Source organism: Mus pahari, chromosome 7 (assembly GCF_900095145.1).
Source record: "Mus pahari chromosome 7, PAHARI_EIJ_v1.1, whole genome shotgun sequence".
NCBI lineage: Eukaryota > Metazoa > Chordata > Mammalia > Rodentia > Muridae > Mus > Mus pahari.
Window position 1 is genome coordinate 15,373,552 of NC_034596.1, and position 23,547 is coordinate 15,397,098.

The 23,547-nt window shown below is 35.7% G+C and overlaps 1 protein-coding gene across 3 annotated transcripts in view; it reads left to right on the plus strand.

Moving 5' to 3' along the window:
- Rock2 (Rho associated coiled-coil containing protein kinase 2) overlaps nucleotides 1–23,547 on the plus strand; it is a 90,598-nt gene that overhangs the window by 43,992 nt on the left and 23,059 nt on the right. For all 3 annotated transcript variants that reach the window (XM_029541126.1, XM_029541127.1, XM_021201504.2), the window contains exons 5-20: nucleotides 16–276; nucleotides 5,586–5,730; nucleotides 7,787–7,925; nucleotides 9,871–9,962; nucleotides 10,800–10,959; nucleotides 12,488–12,548; nucleotides 13,301–13,312; nucleotides 14,960–15,039; nucleotides 15,195–15,243; nucleotides 15,866–16,001; nucleotides 16,087–16,178; nucleotides 16,386–16,632; nucleotides 17,171–17,277; nucleotides 19,407–19,566; nucleotides 22,840–23,000; nucleotides 23,298–23,482. In XM_029541126.1, the coding sequence (XP_029396986.1) occupies nucleotides 16–276; nucleotides 5,586–5,730; nucleotides 7,787–7,925; nucleotides 9,871–9,962; nucleotides 10,800–10,959; nucleotides 12,488–12,548; nucleotides 13,301–13,312; nucleotides 14,960–15,039; nucleotides 15,195–15,243; nucleotides 15,866–16,001; nucleotides 16,087–16,178; nucleotides 16,386–16,632; nucleotides 17,171–17,277; nucleotides 19,407–19,566; nucleotides 22,840–23,000; nucleotides 23,298–23,482 (2,087 nt within the window). The remainder of the gene's footprint in view (nucleotides 1–15; nucleotides 277–5,585; nucleotides 5,731–7,786; nucleotides 7,926–9,870; nucleotides 9,963–10,799; nucleotides 10,960–12,487; nucleotides 12,549–13,300; nucleotides 13,313–14,959; nucleotides 15,040–15,194; nucleotides 15,244–15,865; nucleotides 16,002–16,086; nucleotides 16,179–16,385; nucleotides 16,633–17,170; nucleotides 17,278–19,406; nucleotides 19,567–22,839; nucleotides 23,001–23,297; nucleotides 23,483–23,547) is intronic.

Below are 23,547 nucleotides of genomic sequence, written 5' to 3' on the forward strand. Positions count from 1 at the left end.
TTCCTCCTTTTCCAGCTCTTCTGTGCCTTTCAAGATGACAGGTACCTGTACATGGTGATGGAGTACATGCCAGGCGGAGACCTCGTCAACCTTATGAGTAATTATGATGTGCCTGAAAAGTGGGCCAAGTTTTACACTGCTGAAGTAGTGCTTGCACTGGATGCGATACACTCCATGGGCTTAATACACAGAGATGTGAAACCTGATAACATGCTATTGGATAAACATGGACATCTAAAGTTAGCAGATTTTGGCACATGTATGAAAATGGATGAAGTAAGTAAGCCAATAAAAATGCTGTTTTGTAAAAGTTTATCCATATTTATTGTGTTTGTGTGTATGAGAGAACGAGAGAGCATGTGCATGCAGCTGTACATGTGGAGGTCAGAAGACAACTCTGTGGGGTCAGTTTTCTTCTGCTATTACATATGGGTTCTGGAGATATGCTCAGGTCACCAAGCTGTGCCAAAAGCACATTTACCTGCTGAGTCCTAGTTGGTTTTTTTTTTTGTTTTTGTTTTTGTTTTTGTTTTTGTTTTTGTGTGTGTGTGTTTGTGTGTGTGTCAAGAAACAAATACAAATCAGGACTCTGCAATTTTGAGTAAAAATGAATTTTGCTTTGACAATGGCATAACAGCGCCAAGACAAAACCATTTGAATATATCCTTTACTATTCATTCATCTAGGTGTAAAATACTTCTATTAGTGGCTTGATGAATAACATCAGTGCTCAGTTCATTTATCTTCTTGACAACCATCTGTTACCAATCAAAACTAGTTAGTAATGGTCTAAGTGTATAGAATTGGGCTACAAAATTTAAGTTCAAGTTCAGGAGTACTTTTACCAACATTATTATTTAACATTATTATTTCCGTGACTTTTTCCTCTTTTTGAGAAAGGAGGTGATACAAAATGAAGAAAGAAGTCAGTCACTTTACACCTAACTCTTCTGTATCAGAGTTGGTTCAATAGCAGTAACTTCAGACATAACCATGATACTGATTTGTTTTGATTATGTAATTTTACATTTTGTCCTTTCTTGTCTGTACTGTCAATTTCTGATGAGGCAGGGTTGTCTAGAAGATAGCTTGTAAATTGTAAGTAATCTGTGCCTCTAGGAGACTAAATTTCACCTTTGGTATAGTTTTCATAACCTTCCAGAATCACCACCACCACCAACAACTATAACAACAACAACAACGCATGCACAAAAACATTTGGAATGTCCACAGGCATGAATTTATTTTTAATTACATGGGACTCTTAATTTTCTAGTAATTATTAGATGAATAATGCTGTTGCAAGTTTGAATCTGTCATTATTTATCTTTCCTTTATAATTGTTTCTATCTACATTAGAGACCGACTAGAGCTCAGTGGCCAAATCTAACCTCTGCCTTGGTAGTGTACATCTTCATATATTTCAGCGATTAAAGAAGATAAATTGATAGAAACTCTGTACCCCTTCAGGTTTTTATAGTTTGGCAACAATATAGACATCCTTTGATCCTTGAATATAGACATTCAGTGATCTTTACTTTCTCTTATATTATGTCAGAGGCCAAAAGATGGTATTGGATTTTCTGGAGATGGTTGTGAGCCATCCATGTATGTGCCTCTGAGAGGTCTGTCAGTGCTCTTTAACTGCTGAGTCATCTCACTAGCCCCATGCCATCAGTTTTAATATCTGATATTTCTTCTTATATTTATTTCTGAAAAATTCTATTTTTCTCAAAAGTGTACATTTAAAAAATGAAAATGGTAATATTTGCTGTGTTCTATATTTTCAGCTTCGTCCAGTATATTATATAGCTTCAACCAGTGGGATGATCAGTGTGGGTAAAGGCACTTGCCAGCAAGCCCCTTCTTGGGACTCCATGGAGAGAGGACAAAACCAACTCTTGCAAGTTATGCTTGTGTGACCCTCATTCATTAATCAATCAATAAAAGAGATAAAACAAACCTTTGTACTTATAATAAAAATAATCAGTACCCAAGGGAATATTAACTAAGGGAATCCAGCTAGGCAGGTTTGTGCAGTTAGGGGCATGAAAGTGTGAGTTCCATTTAAATTTTTGTTTTCTACATTTGTAAGAGGCATTTTGAATTGTTTATAAGACAAAACCCAAGACTCTGATTGATCCATTTTTAAGTTTTCAGTAAACTCTCTTGGTCTATATTTTGTCAATGACAAATCATCAAATTTATTTAGAAAACATTTAACTTACTACATTTAAAGTGATTTTTTGTTGTTGTTGTTGTATGTGTGGCATATGCATGTGTATGCAGGTACACTTGCCTATGAATGCATGTGCAAAAGCTGGCAGTGGATGTTAAATGTCTTCTATCTCCACCATTTCATTTTATTTAGATTGTGTGTGCTTGAGTATGTACGTGTGTGTATACCTGTGCACCTCCATGAGGAACCCAGTGGAGGAGGTCAGATGTCTTCTATCACTTGCTACCTTGTTAACTTGAGACAGAGTCTCTCACTGAGCCACAACTAGCCAGTTAGGTTGGTTGACTGACCAGTGATCCCCCAGGAACTGCTTCCTCCTTGCCACATCCCCCTGTGCTGAGATTACAAGCATATACAACCATACCTGGCTTTTTATTTGAGTGTTTAGGTTTTGAACTCAGGTTCAAATCATATGCTATCATTATGCTTGTACTTTTAGTTACTGAGCCATCTCCCTATCCCTCTGTCTTTTATTTTTGAAGCCAAGTCTCACTGTACCTGGAGCTCACTTGTTTGTTTGGCAAGACTGGCTGGCCAGTAAATCTCTGGGCTTTGCCTGTCCCAAACACTGCATTTACCCCCTTCAGCCTGGCTTTTTAAATTGGTTGCTAAGAAGTGAAATTCAGGTCCTCACTTGTGCACACCAAGTACTTTTACCCACCTCTCCAGTCCCCAGTCAAAGTAAGTTTGAGTAACCTTTGGAAATGAATGCCTAGCCATTGTGTTTTCCAGCACAAATTCATAAGAAGCCTCTTAAAATATGACTCTTGGTGCTGTCATTTAACAGTACCTCATAGCTCTAAAGTTGCTTTGATTTATCATATAATTCTTTCATAATGTGAAACTTTGTGAAGTTTCCACACGTTGGCTCCATATCCTTTAGTTTATTGACTTTCATTTTGATACTACAGAATATTAAAAACTTGCCTTTTCCCCACTTACCCCTAGAGCCACTCCAAGAAGCTCTGATTTCTTTTATTAGAAATGGTACTTAGTAGTATCTGTATGATTGCTAGATATGCTCATTGCTCCTAATGTATCATGATTTTCAGGCTCAGTCAATGGATAGAGCTAGGAGGCATGGGCTATAACACCCAGTATTCAGCCATATGCCCCGATGCTTACATTTGAGTCTCTGTTTCTATAGATGATATGTCAAGTGCTACTACTTAACACTGATATATCTGGTTGAAGTCTTAACACCATAGGGTCCAGTCTAGTCTTTCTCTTCTCTTGTAATTTCTTTCAATGGCTAAAACAAACAAACAAAACAAAACAAAACAAAACAAAACAAAACAAAAAAACTCAAAAAGCAACCCCCTCTGGTTTGTATTAGCTAATTATAGCTTTTTTTTTTTTTAAATTTTTTAACCCTAGTGTATGTTTAAAATTGTTTCATAAATGCTGTCCTCACTATTGTGATAAATAGGTTGCTTTTTGATTCAAAGATGTCCTGATAAAATAGCGAGTTTTTCCAAAGCTCCTTGGATTATTTTTTTCTTGCCTTTCATCGTGGTTATATTACTCATGGGAAAAAAAAAAAAAAAAAGTCCACCTTTCACTTTTTTATATGTGGACCTTCCTCTGGTTTTATGAGGATTTTTTACTACCTTTTTTGTCTCTATTGGTTTTTAACAGAATTGTAAAGTACAGGATAGTTGTTGATGAATGGTAATTGTAGGAGCTGAGCACTCCCTTCCCTGTAGTGCAGTGTTTGTCTAGGTTCCTAAAACCCTGGGTTCAGTTTTCAACACTGTAAAAAAAAAAATAAATTGTGTGTCCTGTCTTTTAATGTCACTATCTTATTATTCTTGTCCTCTGTAATAATCCACAGAAGTATTTTTCTGTTACCATTTTGTATTCAAATTATGATGACTTCTCTTCCCAATTTACTGGTATATTTGGAGAAAAAACATTCTATTCTGCCAAATTAAGGATACATAAAATACTATTTTTGGAATTGGATTCTCAGTTTAACATGCTTTATAGCATTTAAACATTTGTACAAATCATGTCCACAAAACACATTGAACTTTGTTTTTCCCCAAGGAGGTCATATTACGTATGGCTTTTTGTTGTTGGTTGTGGAAGTAGTGTGTAGTAATGGGGAATGAACCTTGGGCTTTGCACACTAGGCAGACTCTCTTAGCTTTGAACTGTGTCCTAGCCCTAATGTCTACCTAGCATGTTAGTATTTCTAAAGCTTTCTTGTGAGAAGTGTGGTGATGCACCATTAGCAGAGAAAGGAAGTGAAGGGCATTTGGATTAATATAGAAAATGTTTACAAGTTAGACAGAACTTGGGGTAAAGGAGCTGTGTTTAGCTTTATATTGCTATAGTGATTTCACTTAGCAGAGAGCACTGTGATGCTTTTGTGCACATGTGCTGCATTACATGCTCACTCTCTTACTCTCCTTCCTTCCTCTCTTGGGAGGGATGATTCTTATCTTTGCCAAAAGACACTTGAACTAGGGAGATGACTCACCTGTCAAGCATGAGGATCTGAGTTCAGATTCCTAGTAACTGGTCACTAGCTCAGCCAGTTACTGAGCTCAGGGTTCATTGAGAGTCTGTCTCAGATAAAAGAAGAGTGATAGAGGAAGGCAGCCATCATTGACCTATGGCTTACACACACACACACGAATATGTGCATGTTATACACACATGTACATGTTAAGCACACACATGAACATGTACTTGTTATACATACACACTCTCTAAGAAGGTACTCACAGAAAGCATCTCACTACCCAAGAAAACAGAACGCAGGTAAAGGTGTTGAATCACTTTGCCAAATATGTTGGTAACACAGCTACATACTAGAAATACGTAAACCTAAGATGCACCAAACCTTTTTGGTCTTTTAGTTTAAATATTTAATACATTTTCTCAGTCTGCTCATGATAAACTGTGAACCAGTTCTTAACACCATATCTAAGCTGAGTGGTGCATTACCATTGTAAGTACTTTTGTTTCTTTCCAAAACAGCAAGCTGCTTTCCCCCTAATGATTCTTTCCCTTTCCCCATGTTGTATCATTAAAATCTCATTTTGTAGCCCCTTACTTTAGAACGTATGAAATAAACAATAAAAGTTGTCAGTTTCTGTAGGTTTGGGAGCCTACTGCTTTTTCCATTTTCCATGGATGAAAACTCATACCTGGCCTCCCTGATGAAGATATTTCTATGCATTCAGTGGTGTATATAATTCCTGAGTCCTGAAGCCATGTCAGCAGTCGTGTTCTATTGGAAGTGATACGTGGCACTGTCTGATAATAAGTCAGTTGTCACTGTGTGTGTTCACCCTCGATATTTGGCTTTGTTTTTTTAATTCTGTTGTTTACCCAGATAGGCATGGTGCATTGCGATACAGCAGTTGGAACTCCTGATTACATATCACCTGAGGTTCTGAAGTCACAAGGAGGTGATGGTTACTATGGGCGAGAATGTGATTGGTGGTCTGTAGGTGTTTTCCTTTTTGAGATGTTAGTAGGTAAGTCAACATTTGAACTTGTTTTGTTTTGAAAACCCTTTTCATAGCACTTTATAGTTCAGTCAAGAATTGGAGAATGTGGACTGGAGAGATGGCTCAGCAGTTTAAAGAGCACTGTCTGCTCTTCCAGAGGTCCTGAGTTCAAAACCCAGAAACCACATGGTGTCTCACAGCCATCTGTAATGAGATCTGATGCCCTCTTCTGGTGTGTTTGAAGACAGCTACAGTGTACTTATATATAATAAATAAGTAAATCTTTAAAAAAAAAAAAAAAAAAGAAGAATTGGGGAATTTAAAGAAATTGCCATGTTCAAGGGAGGTATTTCTGAATACCAGAACTAGAGTCTGATGACATGAACTAGAACTGGTGACATGGCTTAAGACACTGATTCTCATCCTGTTGGTCTTCCCCTTTTGGGGGGTAGGAGGCAAATGACCCTTTGACAGGGGTTGCCTAAGACCATTGGAAAACACAAGATATTTACATTATGATTCATAACAGTGGCAAAATTACAGTTTCGAAACAGCAACAACAGTAATTTTATGTTTGGGGGTCACCACAACACGAGGAACATTAGGAAGGTTGAGAATCATTGGTGTAAGGGGTAAAGGCATCTGTGGAGCCTGATGATCTGATCTCCAGGACTCCCTTGTGTGTAGAAGAAAACAAATAACTGCAAATTGTCCTCTGCTATCGACCTGTGAGTGTGACCTGTCTGTGCTACACATGCACACGTTAGCATATAAATAAATGAAGTAGAACAACATCAAAAGAAATAGTATGCTGTATGTTGGTAGGAAGTGTTTCTCTAGTAGATCCTTTTCTTATTTTTCATAAGTATTTTCATATAACCCATGCTGCCCTCAAACTCGAAATCCCTTGCCTCAGCGTCTTGTTAGCTAGGATTGCATTGATATGTGTCACCACTCACTACGGTTCTTTTAAAATTAAGGCAGTATTAGAGCAAAAACAAATTCACAGGTTTTGTAGCCCTTCATTAATCTTTTAATCTGCTCTCCTGGAACTGAGCTGGAATTGTAAGCAGCTGTGAACCCCATGGCCGGGGTGCTGGGAAACAGCTCTGGAAGAGTCAGCCACGAATAAATGCCCTTAACTGCCTAGCCCTTGCTCCAGACCCAGTAGTTTATTTATTTTGTCTGCATGTGTCACAATGTCTATGCTTGGAACTGAATTTTGGCCCTTTGTAAGAGGACTGCATGCCCTTAACTACTAAGCCATGCCCATGGACCCTAAGATTTCTTAATAATATTTATTGTAGATATTTTAAATGGTTGAGTAAATATTTAAGTAAATTTTAGTATTTGTTCCAGTAGTTAGATAGAAATAAAACTGTTCTTTGGTTCATGTAATCTTATTAATTGTTGATTTGCAAACTGTATTTTATTTATTGTTTACATATGTTTTTTGTTTGTTAAGAAACAGGGTCTCTCTTTGAAGCCTTGATTGGCATGAACTTTAACACATAAACAAATACATATTGCTCATCCCCCTCCTTTCTTTTTTCTTCTTGGTTTTTCTTCTTCTTCTTTTGAGACCAAGTCTTATTATGTAGACCAGGGTGGCCTGGAATTTATACAAGATCTACCTGCCTCTGGCTCTGGAGTCCTGGGATTAAAGGTGTTTACCATCACAGTGAGATGAATCACATAGTTATTTTCAAATAGATTGTTAAAGGTCTCACTATGTAGCTCTGGCTGACCTGGAACTCACTATGTAGACCAGGCTGGCCTCTAACAGAGATCTGTCTGCCTCTGCCTCCTAAGTGCCAGGAGTAAAGGTGTGGGCTATTACACCTGATCCCAAGATATAATATTACTATTAGAGAAAACTCTGAGACAAATTTATTTTTCAAGGGTAGAAGATCATTGGTGTGGTTACATTTTAAATTATTTGTATATGTTTGTTCATTTTAGTTGTTATTCTTGGCATATAGGTCATTTGATGGATTTAAACTTAATATATTCAAATGTTATATGAAAAGCATTTAACTTGAATTCTTTATTCCATTCATTGCTGTCTTTCTTTAAAATTTAGGGGACACTCCATTTTACGCAGATTCACTTGTAGGAACCTACAGCAAAATTATGGATCATAAAAATTCACTGTGTTTTCCTGAAGATACAGAGATTTCTAAACATGCGAAGAATCTCATATGTGCCTTCTTAACAGACAGGTAAATAATACACATGAAGAGAAACCCTTTCTCTTTTAAAATTGGCAGAAGTGAAAACATGCTTGCTTTGTATGTATGTGAAATCAACCTTTCTGGTTATCTTAGTTGCTTTTAATTCTGGTTTAGTCCCTGACTCCCCGCCTGTAGGCCTAGTGTTGGATTACCTTACGTCCTAACTATAGCCTAATTTCTACCTCAGTCCTGTGTCTATAAAGACACATATTTAGTAAATGACTACATTTGAAAGATAAAATTTATGTCACTCATGTTGTATCCTTTTATGTAATAATCCATAATACTCTAAGAGGACACAGTTTCAATAGATAAATAGTTGATAGTGTATAAAATTAAAAACTATTTAAAATCTTTAAATACATCTTTAATCCCAGCAATGTGGAAGCAGAGGCAGACAGATCTCTGAGTATGAGGCCAGCCTGGTCTACAGAGTGAGTTCCAGGACAGCCAGGGCTACACAGAAAGACTGTCTCACCGCACCCCTCAAAAAGAGAACTATGTGTTTAATATGGTAGTACTTTCTTCTTTCTCTTTAATTTGCATTTGTGTACAAACAAGTCTGTTCTGGAAATTCTATGATCTTAAAAAAAGCCAAATGAATGAACAAAAAAGTGTGAAAGCTGCCCTAGAGTGAGGAAGCTCTTTGATTATTTTTTTATTTTTATTTTTTGGCTTCTATAGTCATTTGTTTAAAAGAACTGTAACATTTGGTAGTTATATAGTTGATGAATAACAAATGTTGATAAAATCAAATATAACTAAAATGATGTTTGCTGAGGTTAGTGAGGATTTCATTAAAACAGGGGTACAGGCTGGGAATTCACTAGAAACATATTAGATGACTTCTATTTCCATCTAGTTTTCAGGGATGCTCATGGTGGTTAAAGAATGAAGTTTTATTCAGAGTGATGATTTTAAAGATTGATTTATTTAATGTGTATGAGCATACTGTAGCTGCCTTCAGACACACCAAAAGAAGGCATTGGATCCTAATACAGATGGTTGTGAGCCATCATGTGGTTCCTGGGAATTGAACTCAGGACCTGGAAGAGCAGTCGGTGGTCTTACAGCTGAGCCATTTCTCCAGCCCCAGAATGATAATTTTAATGTAAACGGAGAGAGATCTTCTAGTAATATATATGAATAGTTTAAATGTCATATATGGGTTTTTTTTTTTAAATTAAGATTTATTTATTTATTTATTATAACACAGCATTCTGCCTGCATACATGCCTGCATGTGAGAAGAGGGCATCATTATAGATGGTGTGAGTCACCATGTGGTTGCTGGGAATTGAACTCAGGACTTCTGGAAGAGGATTCAGTCTTCTCAACCTCTGGCTGGCCCATATGGATTTTTTTTTTTAAGAAGAGGAGAGAGATTTTTAAATGGTGCTTCTATGAGAGCATTCTGAGTAATGCATTTCCCAAAATTCTCATGGTCCTAGGTCAAGGGGGTGATGTAATTTGGCATGTGCAGGGGGAGTTTTTTTTTTTTTTTTTTTCCCCCCGAGACAGGGTTTCTCTGTATAGCCCTGGCTATCCTGGAACTCACTTTGTAGACCAGGCTGGCCTCGAACTCAGAAATCCGCTTGCCTCTGCCTCCCGAGTGCTAGGATTAAAGGCGTGTGCCACCACGCCCAACGCAGAGGGAGTTTTTTACTTGGAAGCTTTATGTACTTTTGATTGACAGCAGATTGCTAAAGAAAGTAGAGTTTGTTTCCCATATACTTTATTGTGCACTGCACATCATTATACCTCTTGAATCTGTCCAAAGATCGGATACTTCAAAAGTGACATAGCTTATTTTTGAGAAATATTTAAGCTGAAACTTTTAGTAAAAAATATTTAAAGTTACAGTCCTTGCTTTGATGAAAATATTAAAAATTAATATTATTTTTCACAATATAATCTTTAACTGCATTATTTAGGGAGGTACGACTTGGAAGAAATGGGGTAGAAGAAATCAAACAGCATCCTTTCTTTAAGAATGATCAATGGAATTGGGATAACATAAGAGAGAGTAAGTCAATCTAAGTGTTTCCATTTCATCACATTTTGGATCACAAATTGAATTCCTCTTCAGAAATAGTAGACATGTTTGATGGAGTGTGTGATAACTCAGTTTTAAATCTAGAGATTTTCTTTTCCTGTGGCAAAATTTGTAAGTAAATTGATCCTCATTGTTCTAGTAAACTAGTGTTTTTTTTAAAAGCAACATTTCCCAATTCTTTTTGTAATAAACATTCTTAGCAGTTTTGTTGATCTCGGTAATAGAATATGATTCTTTAACTTGAGTATTTAAGTTGATAAATTAATGTTATTTATTGAGACCATACTGTGATAGAACATAGTAATTTACTCTATGTGTATATGACATTGGTTCATTTTAAGAGTAAGAAATATTCCTGCTTAAGAAATGTAGAAAACTAAGATCCTCTACAATATGTGTATGTTATTGCTACGTGTAGTTTTAGCCCCTAGAAGAATTTAATAGACTTTCCTTGCTTGCTATATTAATCCATATTTAAAGCAGTTTTAATATGGTAGTAATTACTTATAAAGTTTTAAATCTATGACATGTCAAATAGAAGATATGTTGCAGCCGGGCGGTGGTGGCGCATGCCTTTAATCCCACCACTTGGGAGGCAGAGGCAGGCAGATTTCTGAGTTTGAGGCCAGCCTGGTCTACAAAGTGAGTTCCAGGACAGCCAGGGCTATACAGAGAAACCCTGTCTCGAAACNCCCCCCCCCCCCCAAAAAAAGAAGATATGTTGCTAGGTTTTTGTATAAAACATCATATCTCATGAAAATTAGTTTATTTTGGCTGTGAGTGAAATCATATTTTCTTTCCTCACAGCGGCAGCTCCAGTGGTACCTGAGCTCAGCAGTGACATAGACAGCAGCAACTTTGACGACATTGAGGATGACAAAGGCGATGTAGAGACCTTCCCGATTCCTAAAGCTTTTGTGGGAAATCAGCTGCCTTTTATAGGATTTACCTACTTTAGAGAAAATTTGTATGTGATTTATTTGTTAAATTTTATTGTTACAGCATAGCCTAGCTGACAAGTTTTTTCCTAATGGACTGACTAATCTCCTTTTAATTTTATTTCATCATTTGAAGTTTGAATGTTACATTTTATTCATTTACAAATGATTGAAAGGCACTGTCCTATATTCTTTTGAAGATATGCAGTAAGAACAAATACTTGACTTTGATGGAGTTTATTATCTCATGAAGAATATAAGAGAATCACAGAATTATAAAGAAAGGTAGAATGTGATTTGCCTTTAAACAGATTATCACAGTGGATGTTCTTCTGAGGGAGTTTTGACTGGTAAGCAAGGAGAAGCCACTGAAAACTGTTAAATATTGGAATCAAATGTTATAAGTGTTTGAGAAACTTCCTGGTACACTCACATGTAATGATGAGAGTGACCAGCTCTCCCAATCTCTGCAGGTTTAGGTGTTTCTTAGGATAAGATAACAAAACCAGGAAAATCTTAGGCAAGCGAACTTGGATTAGTCACTTTCCTTAAATTATGATAGTCTAAACCTATTTTGAGTTCTGAATAAAATAAAGGTATTGGACTGGAGAGATGTCTCAGTGGTTAAGAGATGTCTCAGTGGCTGCTCTTCTGGGGGACCCAGGTTTGATTTCCAGCACCCACATGACACCTCACCACCATCTGTAATTCCAGTTCCAGGAGATCCGAAGCACTCTTCTGGCCTTCATGGACAGCAAGCATGCATGTGGTGCACAGACAAACATTTAGGCATCAATTAAACAGTATGTGTTTTTTTTAAAAAAGTGTCAGGGATAAAGGAAACTTATTCATGTTTATAGATGGTGGGAAAGACAAAACTGAAAGAGAAATTGACAGTTATATCAAAAAGATGACTTAGGGGCTAAGAAGATGGCTTAGTAGATAGGGGCTTTGCTGCCAAGTCTGATGACTCACATGGTGAAAAGAGAGGACCAACTACCACAGGTTGTCCTCTGACCTTTACATGTATCTCCTGGTGTTTGTACATCAACACACACAATAACTTGAGTGTAAAAAAATGTAAAGTTTCACTGAGTGGTGGTGGCACATGCCTTTAATCCAGCACTCTGGAGGCAGAGGCAGATGAATGTCTGTTACTTTGAGGCCAGCCTGGTCTACAGAGCAAGTTCCAGGGAAGCCAAGCCTACACAAACCCTGTCTCCGGGGGGAAAAGATTGTTAAGTTATTTAAAAGACGATTTCTAAATTATGATATCAAACTCATATGTTATCTTTGTAAAAAAAAGAAGAGATGTTCCTTTCTAGAAGAAATTATAGAATATAGTCATTATAGAAGCTCAAGTGGGATGAAGAGGTCCATGTTGTAACTCTAGTCCTAACATAGTTAAGACTGGTTTCTGTGGAGAGGCAGAGAGGTGACTCCCCAGCAGCAGAATTAGTGCTTCACTTAGAATGTTCACAGTCTGAAACTAGCTTGATTAATGTGATTAAATGGATTAAAGTGTAATGAAAAGAATTTCTCCTTCTGTCCTTCCAGGTTATTAAGTGACTCTCCGCCTTGTAGAGAAAATGATGCAATACAAACAAGGAAAAGTGAAGTATGTATACATTTTTTATTGTGTTATTTACTTTAGTAACATGTTCAAATACTTATACCACTGTTTTGATTTTTAATTATTATTTTTTGTACAAGTGTTTTGCTTGTATTAATGTCTGTTTATCAAGTGCATGCAGTGTTGTGGAGGTCAGAAGAGAGGGGTTGGAGCCTCTGGAACTGTAGTCACAGACAGTTCCACCAAGTTGATTTTGGGAACTGAATCTAAATCATCTGTAGACCAACCAGTGCTCTTAACTACTGGACCATGTTTCCAGCTCCATCATACCACTGATTTTAAAAGCTCACTTGATATTCCTTTATGAATAATGAGATACCATTCTTTGAGTATAAGATGCTGTGTACAGCACAACTTTCTAGTAAATGACTTATGCGAATATGTGCTTTTAGATTCATTTATTAGCAAGATTTTATAATCTTAGCATGGTAAAAGAGTATAAGCAATGGGGCACATAACTAGGGGAGAGATTAAAATTCTGAGTTCCTATTTATGAATGTACCTATATAAGGAACAATGTATCAAAGCTTTAAAATATTTTGTGACCACATACAAAGCTAAATCATAATGTAAATATTTCTTCACATGTAATGAAAGGTAGAAACGCCTGTTAGATAATTTTGGAATGGCACACATTGTATGTCTTTTATAAGTACTTTTATGTGTCTTTTATATAAGACTTTTATAAAATATAACAAGCATTGAAATGTTTTCTTTCCTTTCTTTTTTCTGAATAGGAAAGTCAGGAGGTACGTTATCAAATACACCGAAAATGAGGAAAAAGTCATGTTTTAATCTAGTCATAGTCTGCTTCCCATTTGGAGTACTGCACCTACCCAAGAGACTTCCCATCCTTTTTCCTACCAAGTACCCTTTTATTATTTTTCTTATAAGTCTGTTGTTTAAAATACGAGCTATGTAATATTTTGTCTTTCTTTATCAAGGACATGTAACAGTATATTCAGAGTATTACAGCAGCCAAACAACCAAAGTACTTACCTTTACTAGCTCGTTAGTCTGTGTTTAAAAAAAAATATTGTCTGGAAGAGGATAAAGATAGTTGACTTTATTTACTTAAATGTGTGTGAGTGAGCATACTTGGATGTGTTTATATGTACACACATTTATGAAGGCTAGTGGTCAGTACTTTCCTGAGCACTCTCCCCCCCCCCCCCCCCCCACCCTCTTTTTTTTTTTTTTTTTTTTTTTTTTAGAAAGTGTCTCAGTTGTACCTGGAACTCTAAGATTAAGTCAGATTGGATGACCAGCAAGCCCCAGGGATCTGCCTGTCTGCCATATTTTCCACTTCCCCACTCCCACCCCTACCCCCAGCACTGGAGTTAGAGATTCACACTATATACCTTGATTTTGTTGTTGTTTTGTTTTGGTTGGTTGGTTGGTTGGTTGGTTGGTGTTTTATTTTGTTTTGGAAATGACTGGCTTTGCAGGCTTGGCTGACCTGGAGCTTACCATCGAGTCCAGGTTAGTTTCTACCTGCCTCAACCTCTCTAAGGTGGGGTTACCAAAACCTGACTTGATGTGTGTGTCACTTAGTTCCTCATGCTTGTGCAGTGAGCATCTTACTGGCTGGGCCATCTCAACAGCTCTTGACCTATACTTGTTTGGGGACAATAGAGGAATTGTTGGTTGTTTTTAAGATGAATTTAATATTTAAGAAGCATACTCTTTAGAACTTTGGCTTTGGAGTCATTGCTTCCTTGGCCTGAGAGTATTCATCCTTTTGAATTTCAGTTATTCAAGTGGATATCACACTACTACCATTGTTGTTGGTGTTACTATAATAATAATTATTATTAGGACTGGAGCTTACTATATAGAGCAGGCTGGCCTAGATCTCCCTCTTTCCTTTGCCTCCTGAGTGCTTTAACAGCATGTGATACCACATCTAGAAGACACTGTCTTACGCATCTTGTTCTTGTTAATATGGCAACACTTGTAAATTCATGCAGGTACACTCATGCATTTAAAAGATAATAATACATTTTTTTAAAAAGAGGAATATTTTAAATGATGTATTATTATTAAATAGGTTTTTTTTTTATCAGTTTAACTTGCTTTAAAATATACCTAATTAAAAACTAAGGAAAAGGATTTGAAATGTAATTAGCTATCATTTACTCAAGATTCATTTAATCTTTCTTCATAGTAGTGTAGGGAATCACAAAAGAGTTTATTCCTGTAAATGTGTTTATTCTGTATGTGTGCTGTGAATGGGAGAGCAGAAGACGAGGGAGCTTTCCCTCTGAGTCAAAGTCACAGTCAGCAAGTATCAATCCTATGTTCTTAGAGAGGGGTCTAGTAAGTGGGGACAGCATTGTTTTCTTGAAGCTTCTCATCTTTGTGACTGAAACTTAGAATTTCTTATTTTTTGACAGATTCAGAAAAAATTATATGCACTAGAAGAACACCTTAGCAGTGAGGTGCAAGCCAAGGAGGAGCTGGAACAGAAGTGCAAGTATGCTGTCGGGCAGTGCATTTTAAACTGAAGCGTAAATACCGTCCTGAAAATGAAAAGCATATATTAATTATATAAGTACTTCCTCAATTAGTAGACTGCTTCAATACAAATTAGTATCATTTTATTTACTGTTGCTTTCTAAAATTCTTTAGATCTATTAATACTCGCCTAGAGAAAACAGCGAAGGAGCTAGAAGAAGAGGTAAAAAATTTCTATACTTTATTAACATTTTTGTTAGTAAAGTCTTTGATACCCACTTAGATATAAGGTTCTCAGAGTATTATGCAGTTCATATTGGTAAAACCTATCTGTGTCATAGATGAACAAAATGGAAATTACTGTAAGGTGACGTCTGTTACCTAGGCTTGTTTTATCAGTTTGAGTTAATTTAGTATGTAGGTATTTCAAGATTTAAAAAAAAAAAAAATTATAATGGTATATATGTCTGAAAATGCCATAATGAAACTTTTACTTTATATGCTAACTTAAAAGTTAATTTAAAAAAACAAGCTTGCTTTTGTATGATGATAAAAGTGGCTGATATGCTTTAAAAGGAAGTAATTCTTTTTACAAAAATGTTTGATATTAGTAACATTTTAGGTCCATGGGATTAAGTAGTGATGGTTTGTTAGTGATAGAAAGTTCCAGAAAGCTTGACTGTTAATATAATAAATTAAATTTGCAAATATGGAGAACATTATAATTTTAACAAAACAGTGATGGCCTTTTAGGTCTCTTCTTTTATGTGTTTGAGATTACTGATATATTTTGGTTCATTTCTCTGCATATTTTGTTTTGATAATAATATTTAGTGTTATTTCAGATTACCTTACGGAAAAATGTGGAATCAACATTAAGACAGCTGGAAAGAGAAAAGGCCCTTCTTCAGCACAAAAATGCAGAATATCAACGGAAAGCCGATCATGAAGCTGACAAGAAACGGAACTTGGAAAATGATGGTTTGTGATATAAATTGTTTAAGAAGAAAAATATTGAATATATCTGTTATATTAACGCTTGTAGCTAAAATGCTTTGTTTTATAGTTAACAGCTTAAAAGATCAACTTGAAGATCTGAAGAAAAGAAACCAGAGCTCTCAGATATCCACTGAGAGGGTCAATCAGCTCCAGAAACAAGTAGGTTGGTCTGTGTGGAAAGTGCTAAGTTTATCCATGTCTGTCAGTGTGTGTCAGTGTGTGTGCTGCAAAGCCCTTAGCTCTTAAGGAGGTGATGCCTGGGGAAGTGCTTTGAGTTTCTTATTTAAGCAGCTTGTAACAAGACAATAAATTGATGTATTTTTGTTGTATCTGCAATTATCTGTTTGCTTTTGAATCGGATATCAGCTGGATGAAGCTAATGCTTTGCTGAGAACAGAGTCTGATACTGCAGCCCGGTTAAGAAAAACCCAGGCAGAAAGTTCCAAACAGATTCAGCAGCTGGAATCTAACAATAGAGATCTACAAGATAAAAACTGCCTGCTTGAGACTGCCAAGTTAAAACTTGAAAAGGAATTTATCAATCTTCAGTCAGCTCTAGAATCTGAAAGAAGGGACCGGACCCATGGATCAGAAATAATTAATGATTTACAAGGTATTAAAAAAAACAGTGATTGATTTGATATTGATAATTCATAATTTTGAAATAACTTTAGATGACTAATGCATTGCTGTAACCTGAGGTTTTTTGTTTGGAGAGACTGTTGAGCTGTTTAAGAGCACATATTGCTAAGAAGTTCACTTCTTAGCACTTCCACCAGGAGGCCCATAATTGCCAGTAACTCCAGCTTCAGGGATTCCAATGCCCTCTTCTGGCCTCCTTTGACACTGTACTCACATGCATCAATCCACACTCTCACACAAACACATAGACACATAATTAAAGTAAAGATTATAAAATAAAATTAGAATATTACAAGTATGCTCATAAAATTTGTGAACAAAAGATGTATTTTCAAACTGTCATTTAGATTTAAGTTATCAATTGAGTTCTAGCTAAATTTACTTTAAAGTCCTGTTCTGACAGGTTATAAAACTCTTGCTCACAAATAACAACTCTAAAATATAAGATAGATAATTTTTAATTGAATACATTTTGAGTAAGTTGTTTTAAACAATGCTTTAATTTTTAGGTAGAATATCTGGGTTGGAAGAAGATTTGAAGACTGGCAAAGCCTTACTAACAAAAGTAGAGCTGGAGAAGAGACAGCTGCAGGAGAAGCTCACTGACTTAGAGAAGGTAAGCATGGCATAATGCTCTTTGTGTGTAAGAAGAAAGCAGTGTGGGGGCCGGCGAGATGGCTCAGCATGTAAGAGCACTAACTGCTCTTCCAAAGGTCCTGAGTTCAATTCCCAGCAACCACATGTTGGCTCACAACCATTCATAATGAGACCTGATGTACTCTTCTGGTGTGTCTGAGGACAGCTACAGTGTACTTATGTAAAATAATAAATAAAATCTTTTATTTAAAAAAAAAAGATAGCAGTGTGATTTTAGATGAGAGAAGTGACCAAAATCAAAAACCAATTAAATAGCTATTTACTAGGTAGAGTATTTCCATATGTACATGGACTCTTTTGTATTTGGACTTGAGTATGCAAACAAGGATTATAACTGATACCATATCCCCAGTCGTTGGTATGCCGGACTACATGAAGGAAGGGATTCAGTGTATATAATGATGGTGCTTTTTTAGAGACCCAGGAGAAATTAAGACTTTAAGATAAATATTTTATTCTTTGAAAATTTTATACAATGTAGAAAAATTCAAATTTGACTGTTATGTCTTAAAAATTAGTGTAATATAAAATTAAAATATTTCTTGTAACAGTTTTTTTTTAATATTGTAGAGCTAGGGATTATTTCTAATTAATATTTTATTTTCATTTGTTTATTCATTGATGTGAATATTTAGTGTTTTCTGTAGTAGAAATGTCAGGATGCAGTGTGGCCTTTAATAATATCACAGTCATGTGGCCATGGTGACACAAACTTTTGATCCCAGCTCTCAAGAGATAGGCAGGTGCATCTCTGAATTCAAGGCTAGCTCTGGGCTATCTGGTGAGTTCCTAGCTTGACGAAAAAGTAATAATAAAGCCCTAGGTAATTTTACTGCACTGTATGCAAACAAAATGCTAGCTGTTTGGACACAGAATGCCTTTCCGGTGTAGAAAATGAGCCCCTGACGTGATTGATCAGAGAGGTGGGCTAGAAAAGAGGCACACTCTAGCTGGAGGATAGCCACTTGAGCAAAACTGAGGATAGAAAACAGCAGTGGTTGGTTTGCTTGTTCAGTTAGTATTTTGGAGTATGGAATCTTGGTCAGCAACCTAGTCCTTTAAAGGGTCAGATAATGAATACTCCAGGTTTGTTGGCCATGTGGTCTGTGTTGCAAATGCTTGGACACATGTAGAAAATGAACTGACTTCTGTTATCCAAGATTTTCAAACTTATAATATCTTTGGTTAACCATGTAGCTTAGTGGTAGAGTGCTTGCTTAGTATGTTCAAGACCTTGAGTTCAATTTCAACATCACAGAAAAATACCTACTATTTGGGCAGTCGGACATCTTGAGGGTTTTGTTGTTGTTGTTGTTGTTTAATGTAGCTAGATTAAAAGCATTACTTTTTGTTTGTTTAAGACAGAGTCTCACTATATAGGCAAGGCTGGCCTCAAACTTTCAGATATCTGCCTGCCTTTGCCTCCCAAGTGATGGCCATTTGCTACATTTGTAAATTTTGAGAAATAATGTTTTAGGAAGATACCCTGTGTCTAAAGAATACCATCATCCTGCAGTTAGAGAGATGACCTGGTAGTTAAGAGCATTTTTTCTTCTTGCATGGGACCCAGATTTGATTCCCAGCAGTCACAAGGTGGCTTAAAACCACCTTTAAGTCCAGTTCCAGGGAATCTGTCACATCTTCTCTGACTTATATGTGTACCAGGCACAAATATAGTATACATACATATACATGTACAGAGCAACACACACACATTTAAAATAAAATAATTAAAAAAAAAACAGTAAAACTAGAGGCAGCTAGGGAAACTTGAGAGGTGACAGGAAGATGAGAGCAGGGATGCAGTGTCAAACTCATCAGTGGATAGTGTCAGGTGCAGATTAGAGAAATAGAGTAGGAGAGGCTGAGAAATGGTAAGAATAACACTGGTTAGTTAACTGAAATTAAACAGGCTCAATTCAGATCTCAAAACAACAGTGTGAATGGATGGTAGAGTCCATTGGTTACTATTAAAAGAAGCTCAGATGAAGAAGGAAAGGAAAATACTGATCCTTCATAGTGGCACTATTTAAAAGTAATTTTAAAAGGTTTTGAAATTCTGTTAATAGTTTTGGAAATGTCTCATAGGAAAAAAGCAACATGGAAATAGATATGACATATCAACTGAAAGTTATACAGCAGAGTTTAGAACAAGAAGAAGCTGAACACAAGACCACAAAAGCACGGCTAGCGGATAAAAATAAGATCTATGAATCCATTGAAGAAGCTAAATCAGAAGCCATGAAAGGTATGCATTGTGAGGGGTATTCCAGGAACATTTTCCAAGAATCTAGCGTCAGTCTTTGATTTTACAAAATATTTATTTATATTGGCAAGTATTGGGAGCTGAGAAGAAGAAAATTATTAGGGAAATTTTATATACATCTTTTTTGAACGTTTGATCCATTACAACAGTTTCTAAATACCATATTTTTAGGTTTGAAAGACAGTAATATTTCAATGGTATTGGTGGTAAAAGGTGTGTAGTGTGACCCTCTCTACCTGCTGATTTTTGGGAGATATGTCCTTTGACATATATTTACTATAATGTGACATTTTACCAACTGTGCTACAAAATTATTAATAGTTATGTAAGACGGGGACTTAACATAGTAGCTAGTCCAGCTAACTTAGAAGTAGCTCATTGAGTATTTTAGACTAGCATACTAAAGATGCCAGTCAGATTTTATTAAAGTCATGTTATACTAGTAGATTCCAGAGTTAACTTCGTATTTGAAATCACAGAAATAATCAGTACTTAAAAAATTTTCTGTCCATGTCTTAAAATACTGGACAGAAACTTCACTTCTTATTGAGGCATAATATTATGAATAGCTTAACAAGAAAACCTTTTAGTCTTTAAGTATAATCAGCATTTAGCTTTTCTTATTATAACCAGTTTAGTTTAAAGAACTAATTCAGGATGATAAAAAAATGAAACAAGTCATGAACAGTAGAATGTGACTTCAATCCAGCACTCCAAAGGCAGGTGCAGGTGGATTCAGCTGGGGCTACACAGTGAGATCTGTCCCAGAGCAAAACACAAAGCAAAACAAAAGAGAAATGAAGCAGAAACTTCATTCATTAAGCTGATAAACTGTATATTTCCTTGTTTATGCCCTAGAAGAGAATTAAATTGTTTTTGAGATGTTATTTATTTACAGTATAGTTTTGATGTATGTGTTACACTCATATAGCTACCACCAAAGCAAGCTGTAGAATATGCCTACCGCCTCAGTAAGTTTCCAATGCTTTTATATTCCTTGTACCAATATTTCATGATTTTTTGTTTGTTTGTTTTTGTTTTTTGTTTTTTTCAAGACAGGGATTCTGTGTATAGCCCTGGCTGTCCTGGAACTCACTCTGTAGACCAGGCTGGCCTCAAACTCAGAAATCCGCCTGCCTCTGCCTCCCAAGTGCTGGGATTAAAGGCGTGCGCCACCACGCCCGGCTTATTTCATGATTTTTTAATGAAATGTTTTGTTTTGTTTTTAAGACAGGGTTTTCTGTGTAGCCCTGGTTGTCCTGGAAATCTCTCTGTAGTTCAAGCTGCCTTAAACTCAGAGATCTGTCTTTGCTTCCCCAGTGCTGGGATTAAAGGCTTGTGCCACTATTGCCCAGCAAATATTTTTATTTATTTATTGAATAAGTGAATGCATTTCCTTATTGCTTATTTTTCAGACTGACAAAATGAAACAATTCAATGTAATATAACTTTTATTGTTTCCAGTGGTTAGTTGGAACTTTAATACATGATATGTGATGACTTTCTAATATTTTGTACATAAGCACACAACACTTAAATATTATGGATGTCATTCAAGCCTGGATCTAAAACTTGCTCTTTGTACTGCATGTTATCACCTCAGTAGATTAAGAACATGGCTTGAATAAGTAATTATTGCCAGTATGACCTTGTCTGTGGTTTAAGCTTTGCTGATACATTGTTCTCTGTAAAGAGATAATGACGGTGATGTTAGGTTGTGAAATCAAGTGCAATTGTACATATTAAAATAATTAGAAATATTGTTTACTTAGTAGCATGTAAAGAAAGATTCATTTATTTGTGTACATTTTAAAAGACCCTTCATTAAGTATTTTCAGTTCTGCCCAGGGAGATGGTTTGATAGGTAAATTTTTTGCTGTGTATGGATGAGCCTGTGTAAAAGCCAGGCAGGCATGACAGCCACCTTATACCCAGCGCTCAGGGGACAGAGAGGGGAAATCCCTGGCTCAACTCATTAGCTAGACAATGCAAATTAGTACGTTCCATATTCACCCCAGAGACCTTGCCTCTTTATATAAACTAGAGGGTAAACAAGACAAATATCTGACATCAACTTTAGGCCCCTCAATATACATGTAAAAGCATGTACACTTTAAAAAATAAAATTTTTAAAAAGCCCTAAAAAAATCATGAATTTAATTTTTACCTAATGAAACTTTTTATAAATGATAGTTGGATGTTAAAGATTAGGTGTGAGAGAGCAGAGGAATTCTACTTAGATATGAACTGAAATACTAATCAGTTAACTAAAACTTACATTTAAAATTAAACTTACTTAGGAATACACTTTGCTGATCACTTTAAGATGAAAAATGCTTTTAAAGAGTTATTTTTCTGATTAATAAGTTAGGTTTATTGCAAAACATTTAGAAAAATGAAAGAAAGTATAACTGAAAAAAGCAAAGATTACCTACAGTCCTACTAAGTAATCTAGTAGATTTACTCAATTTTCTTTACCATTTTACTAATTCTTAAAAAACAAAACAACAGCACTAGAGACATGGCTCAGTTGTTAAGAGCACTGACTGTTCTTCCAGAGGTCCTCAGTTCAATTTGCAGCAAGCACATGGTGGCTCAAAACCTTCTATGGTATTATCTGATGCCCTCTTCTGGTGTGTATGAGGAAAGTGACAGTGTACTTGCATACATTGAATAAATAAATAAATATTTAAAAAACTAAACCACAAAAAACACTGAGCACTAATGAGCACTTAGTGCCAACTATATGTCTGAGAGTATTTTTCTTTTTTCCCATATTCAGGAGGTTAAATACTGTTACCATCCTAGATGGAAGAAAATTGAGGATAGAGAAGTTAACTTACCTACTCAAATAATTAGTAAGTGGCAGAGCCAAGATTTAGGCTCAGAAAGTTTGACGCCTGAATCTTTCTATCTCCACAAACATAATTTTCAGCACCTGCATATTAATATACTAATATGGAAAGTCATAGACTCTGCCTTGAATGTTTTATTGAAAGATTTTAGTGTCTTATAAAAACACAAAGACAGAATTATCTTTTTTCCATTATAATAGATGTAGTATCACAAGTAGTAGTAGTATCACAAGTAGTATGATACATTTTATACTCTGCAAATGTATAAAATTTATAATATTTTAAATATATTAAAAGTGTTAAAAGTGTTTAGTTAGAAACAACAGTATAAGATAGTACCACTTGCTCTTAATTAAAATGCAGTTCCAAGTTAAAATTGTATCTACTTTTATTCTAATAGAAATGGAGAAGAAGCTGTTGGAAGAGAGGTCTTTAAAGCAGAAAGTGGAGAACCTACTCCTGGAAGCCGAGAAAAGATGTTCTATATTGGACTGTGACCTCAAACAGTCTCAGCAGAAACTAAATGAGCTGCTGAAGCAGAAAGATGTGCTAAATGAGGATGTAAGTGTGAATTATATGAAGGAAAAAATTAATGAGCCAATGATAAACTTGCTTTATTGGGGAGGTCTAGTGGTGAATGCACTGTATTATAATATTCTGTAGAATCTGTTGGCTTTTAATGGATTTGGTGATAGAATAAATAAGTCATAATTGAAAATTTTAAGTTACTTACACTTTAAAGACTAAATTTCATTTTAAAATATTACCTATATTTTAATGTGAGATGAATAAGAAAAGTATCATTCTTGAGAAAAATAATTTACTTAAATGTCAAGTATACAATTTACTTTTTTTTAGGTTAGAAATTTGACATTAAAAATAGAGCAGGAAACTCAGAAGCGTTGTCTTATGCAAAATGACCTGAAGATGCAGACCCAACAAGTTAACACCCTAAAAATGTCAGAAAAGCAAATAAAACAAGAAAATAATCATCTTATGGAAATGAAAATGAACTTGGAAAAGCAAAATGCTGAACTTCGAAAGTAAGTTAATTGATTTAGATTGTTTGATGGAGCCTTTCTGGGATTGTGTGTGTGTGTGTGTGTGT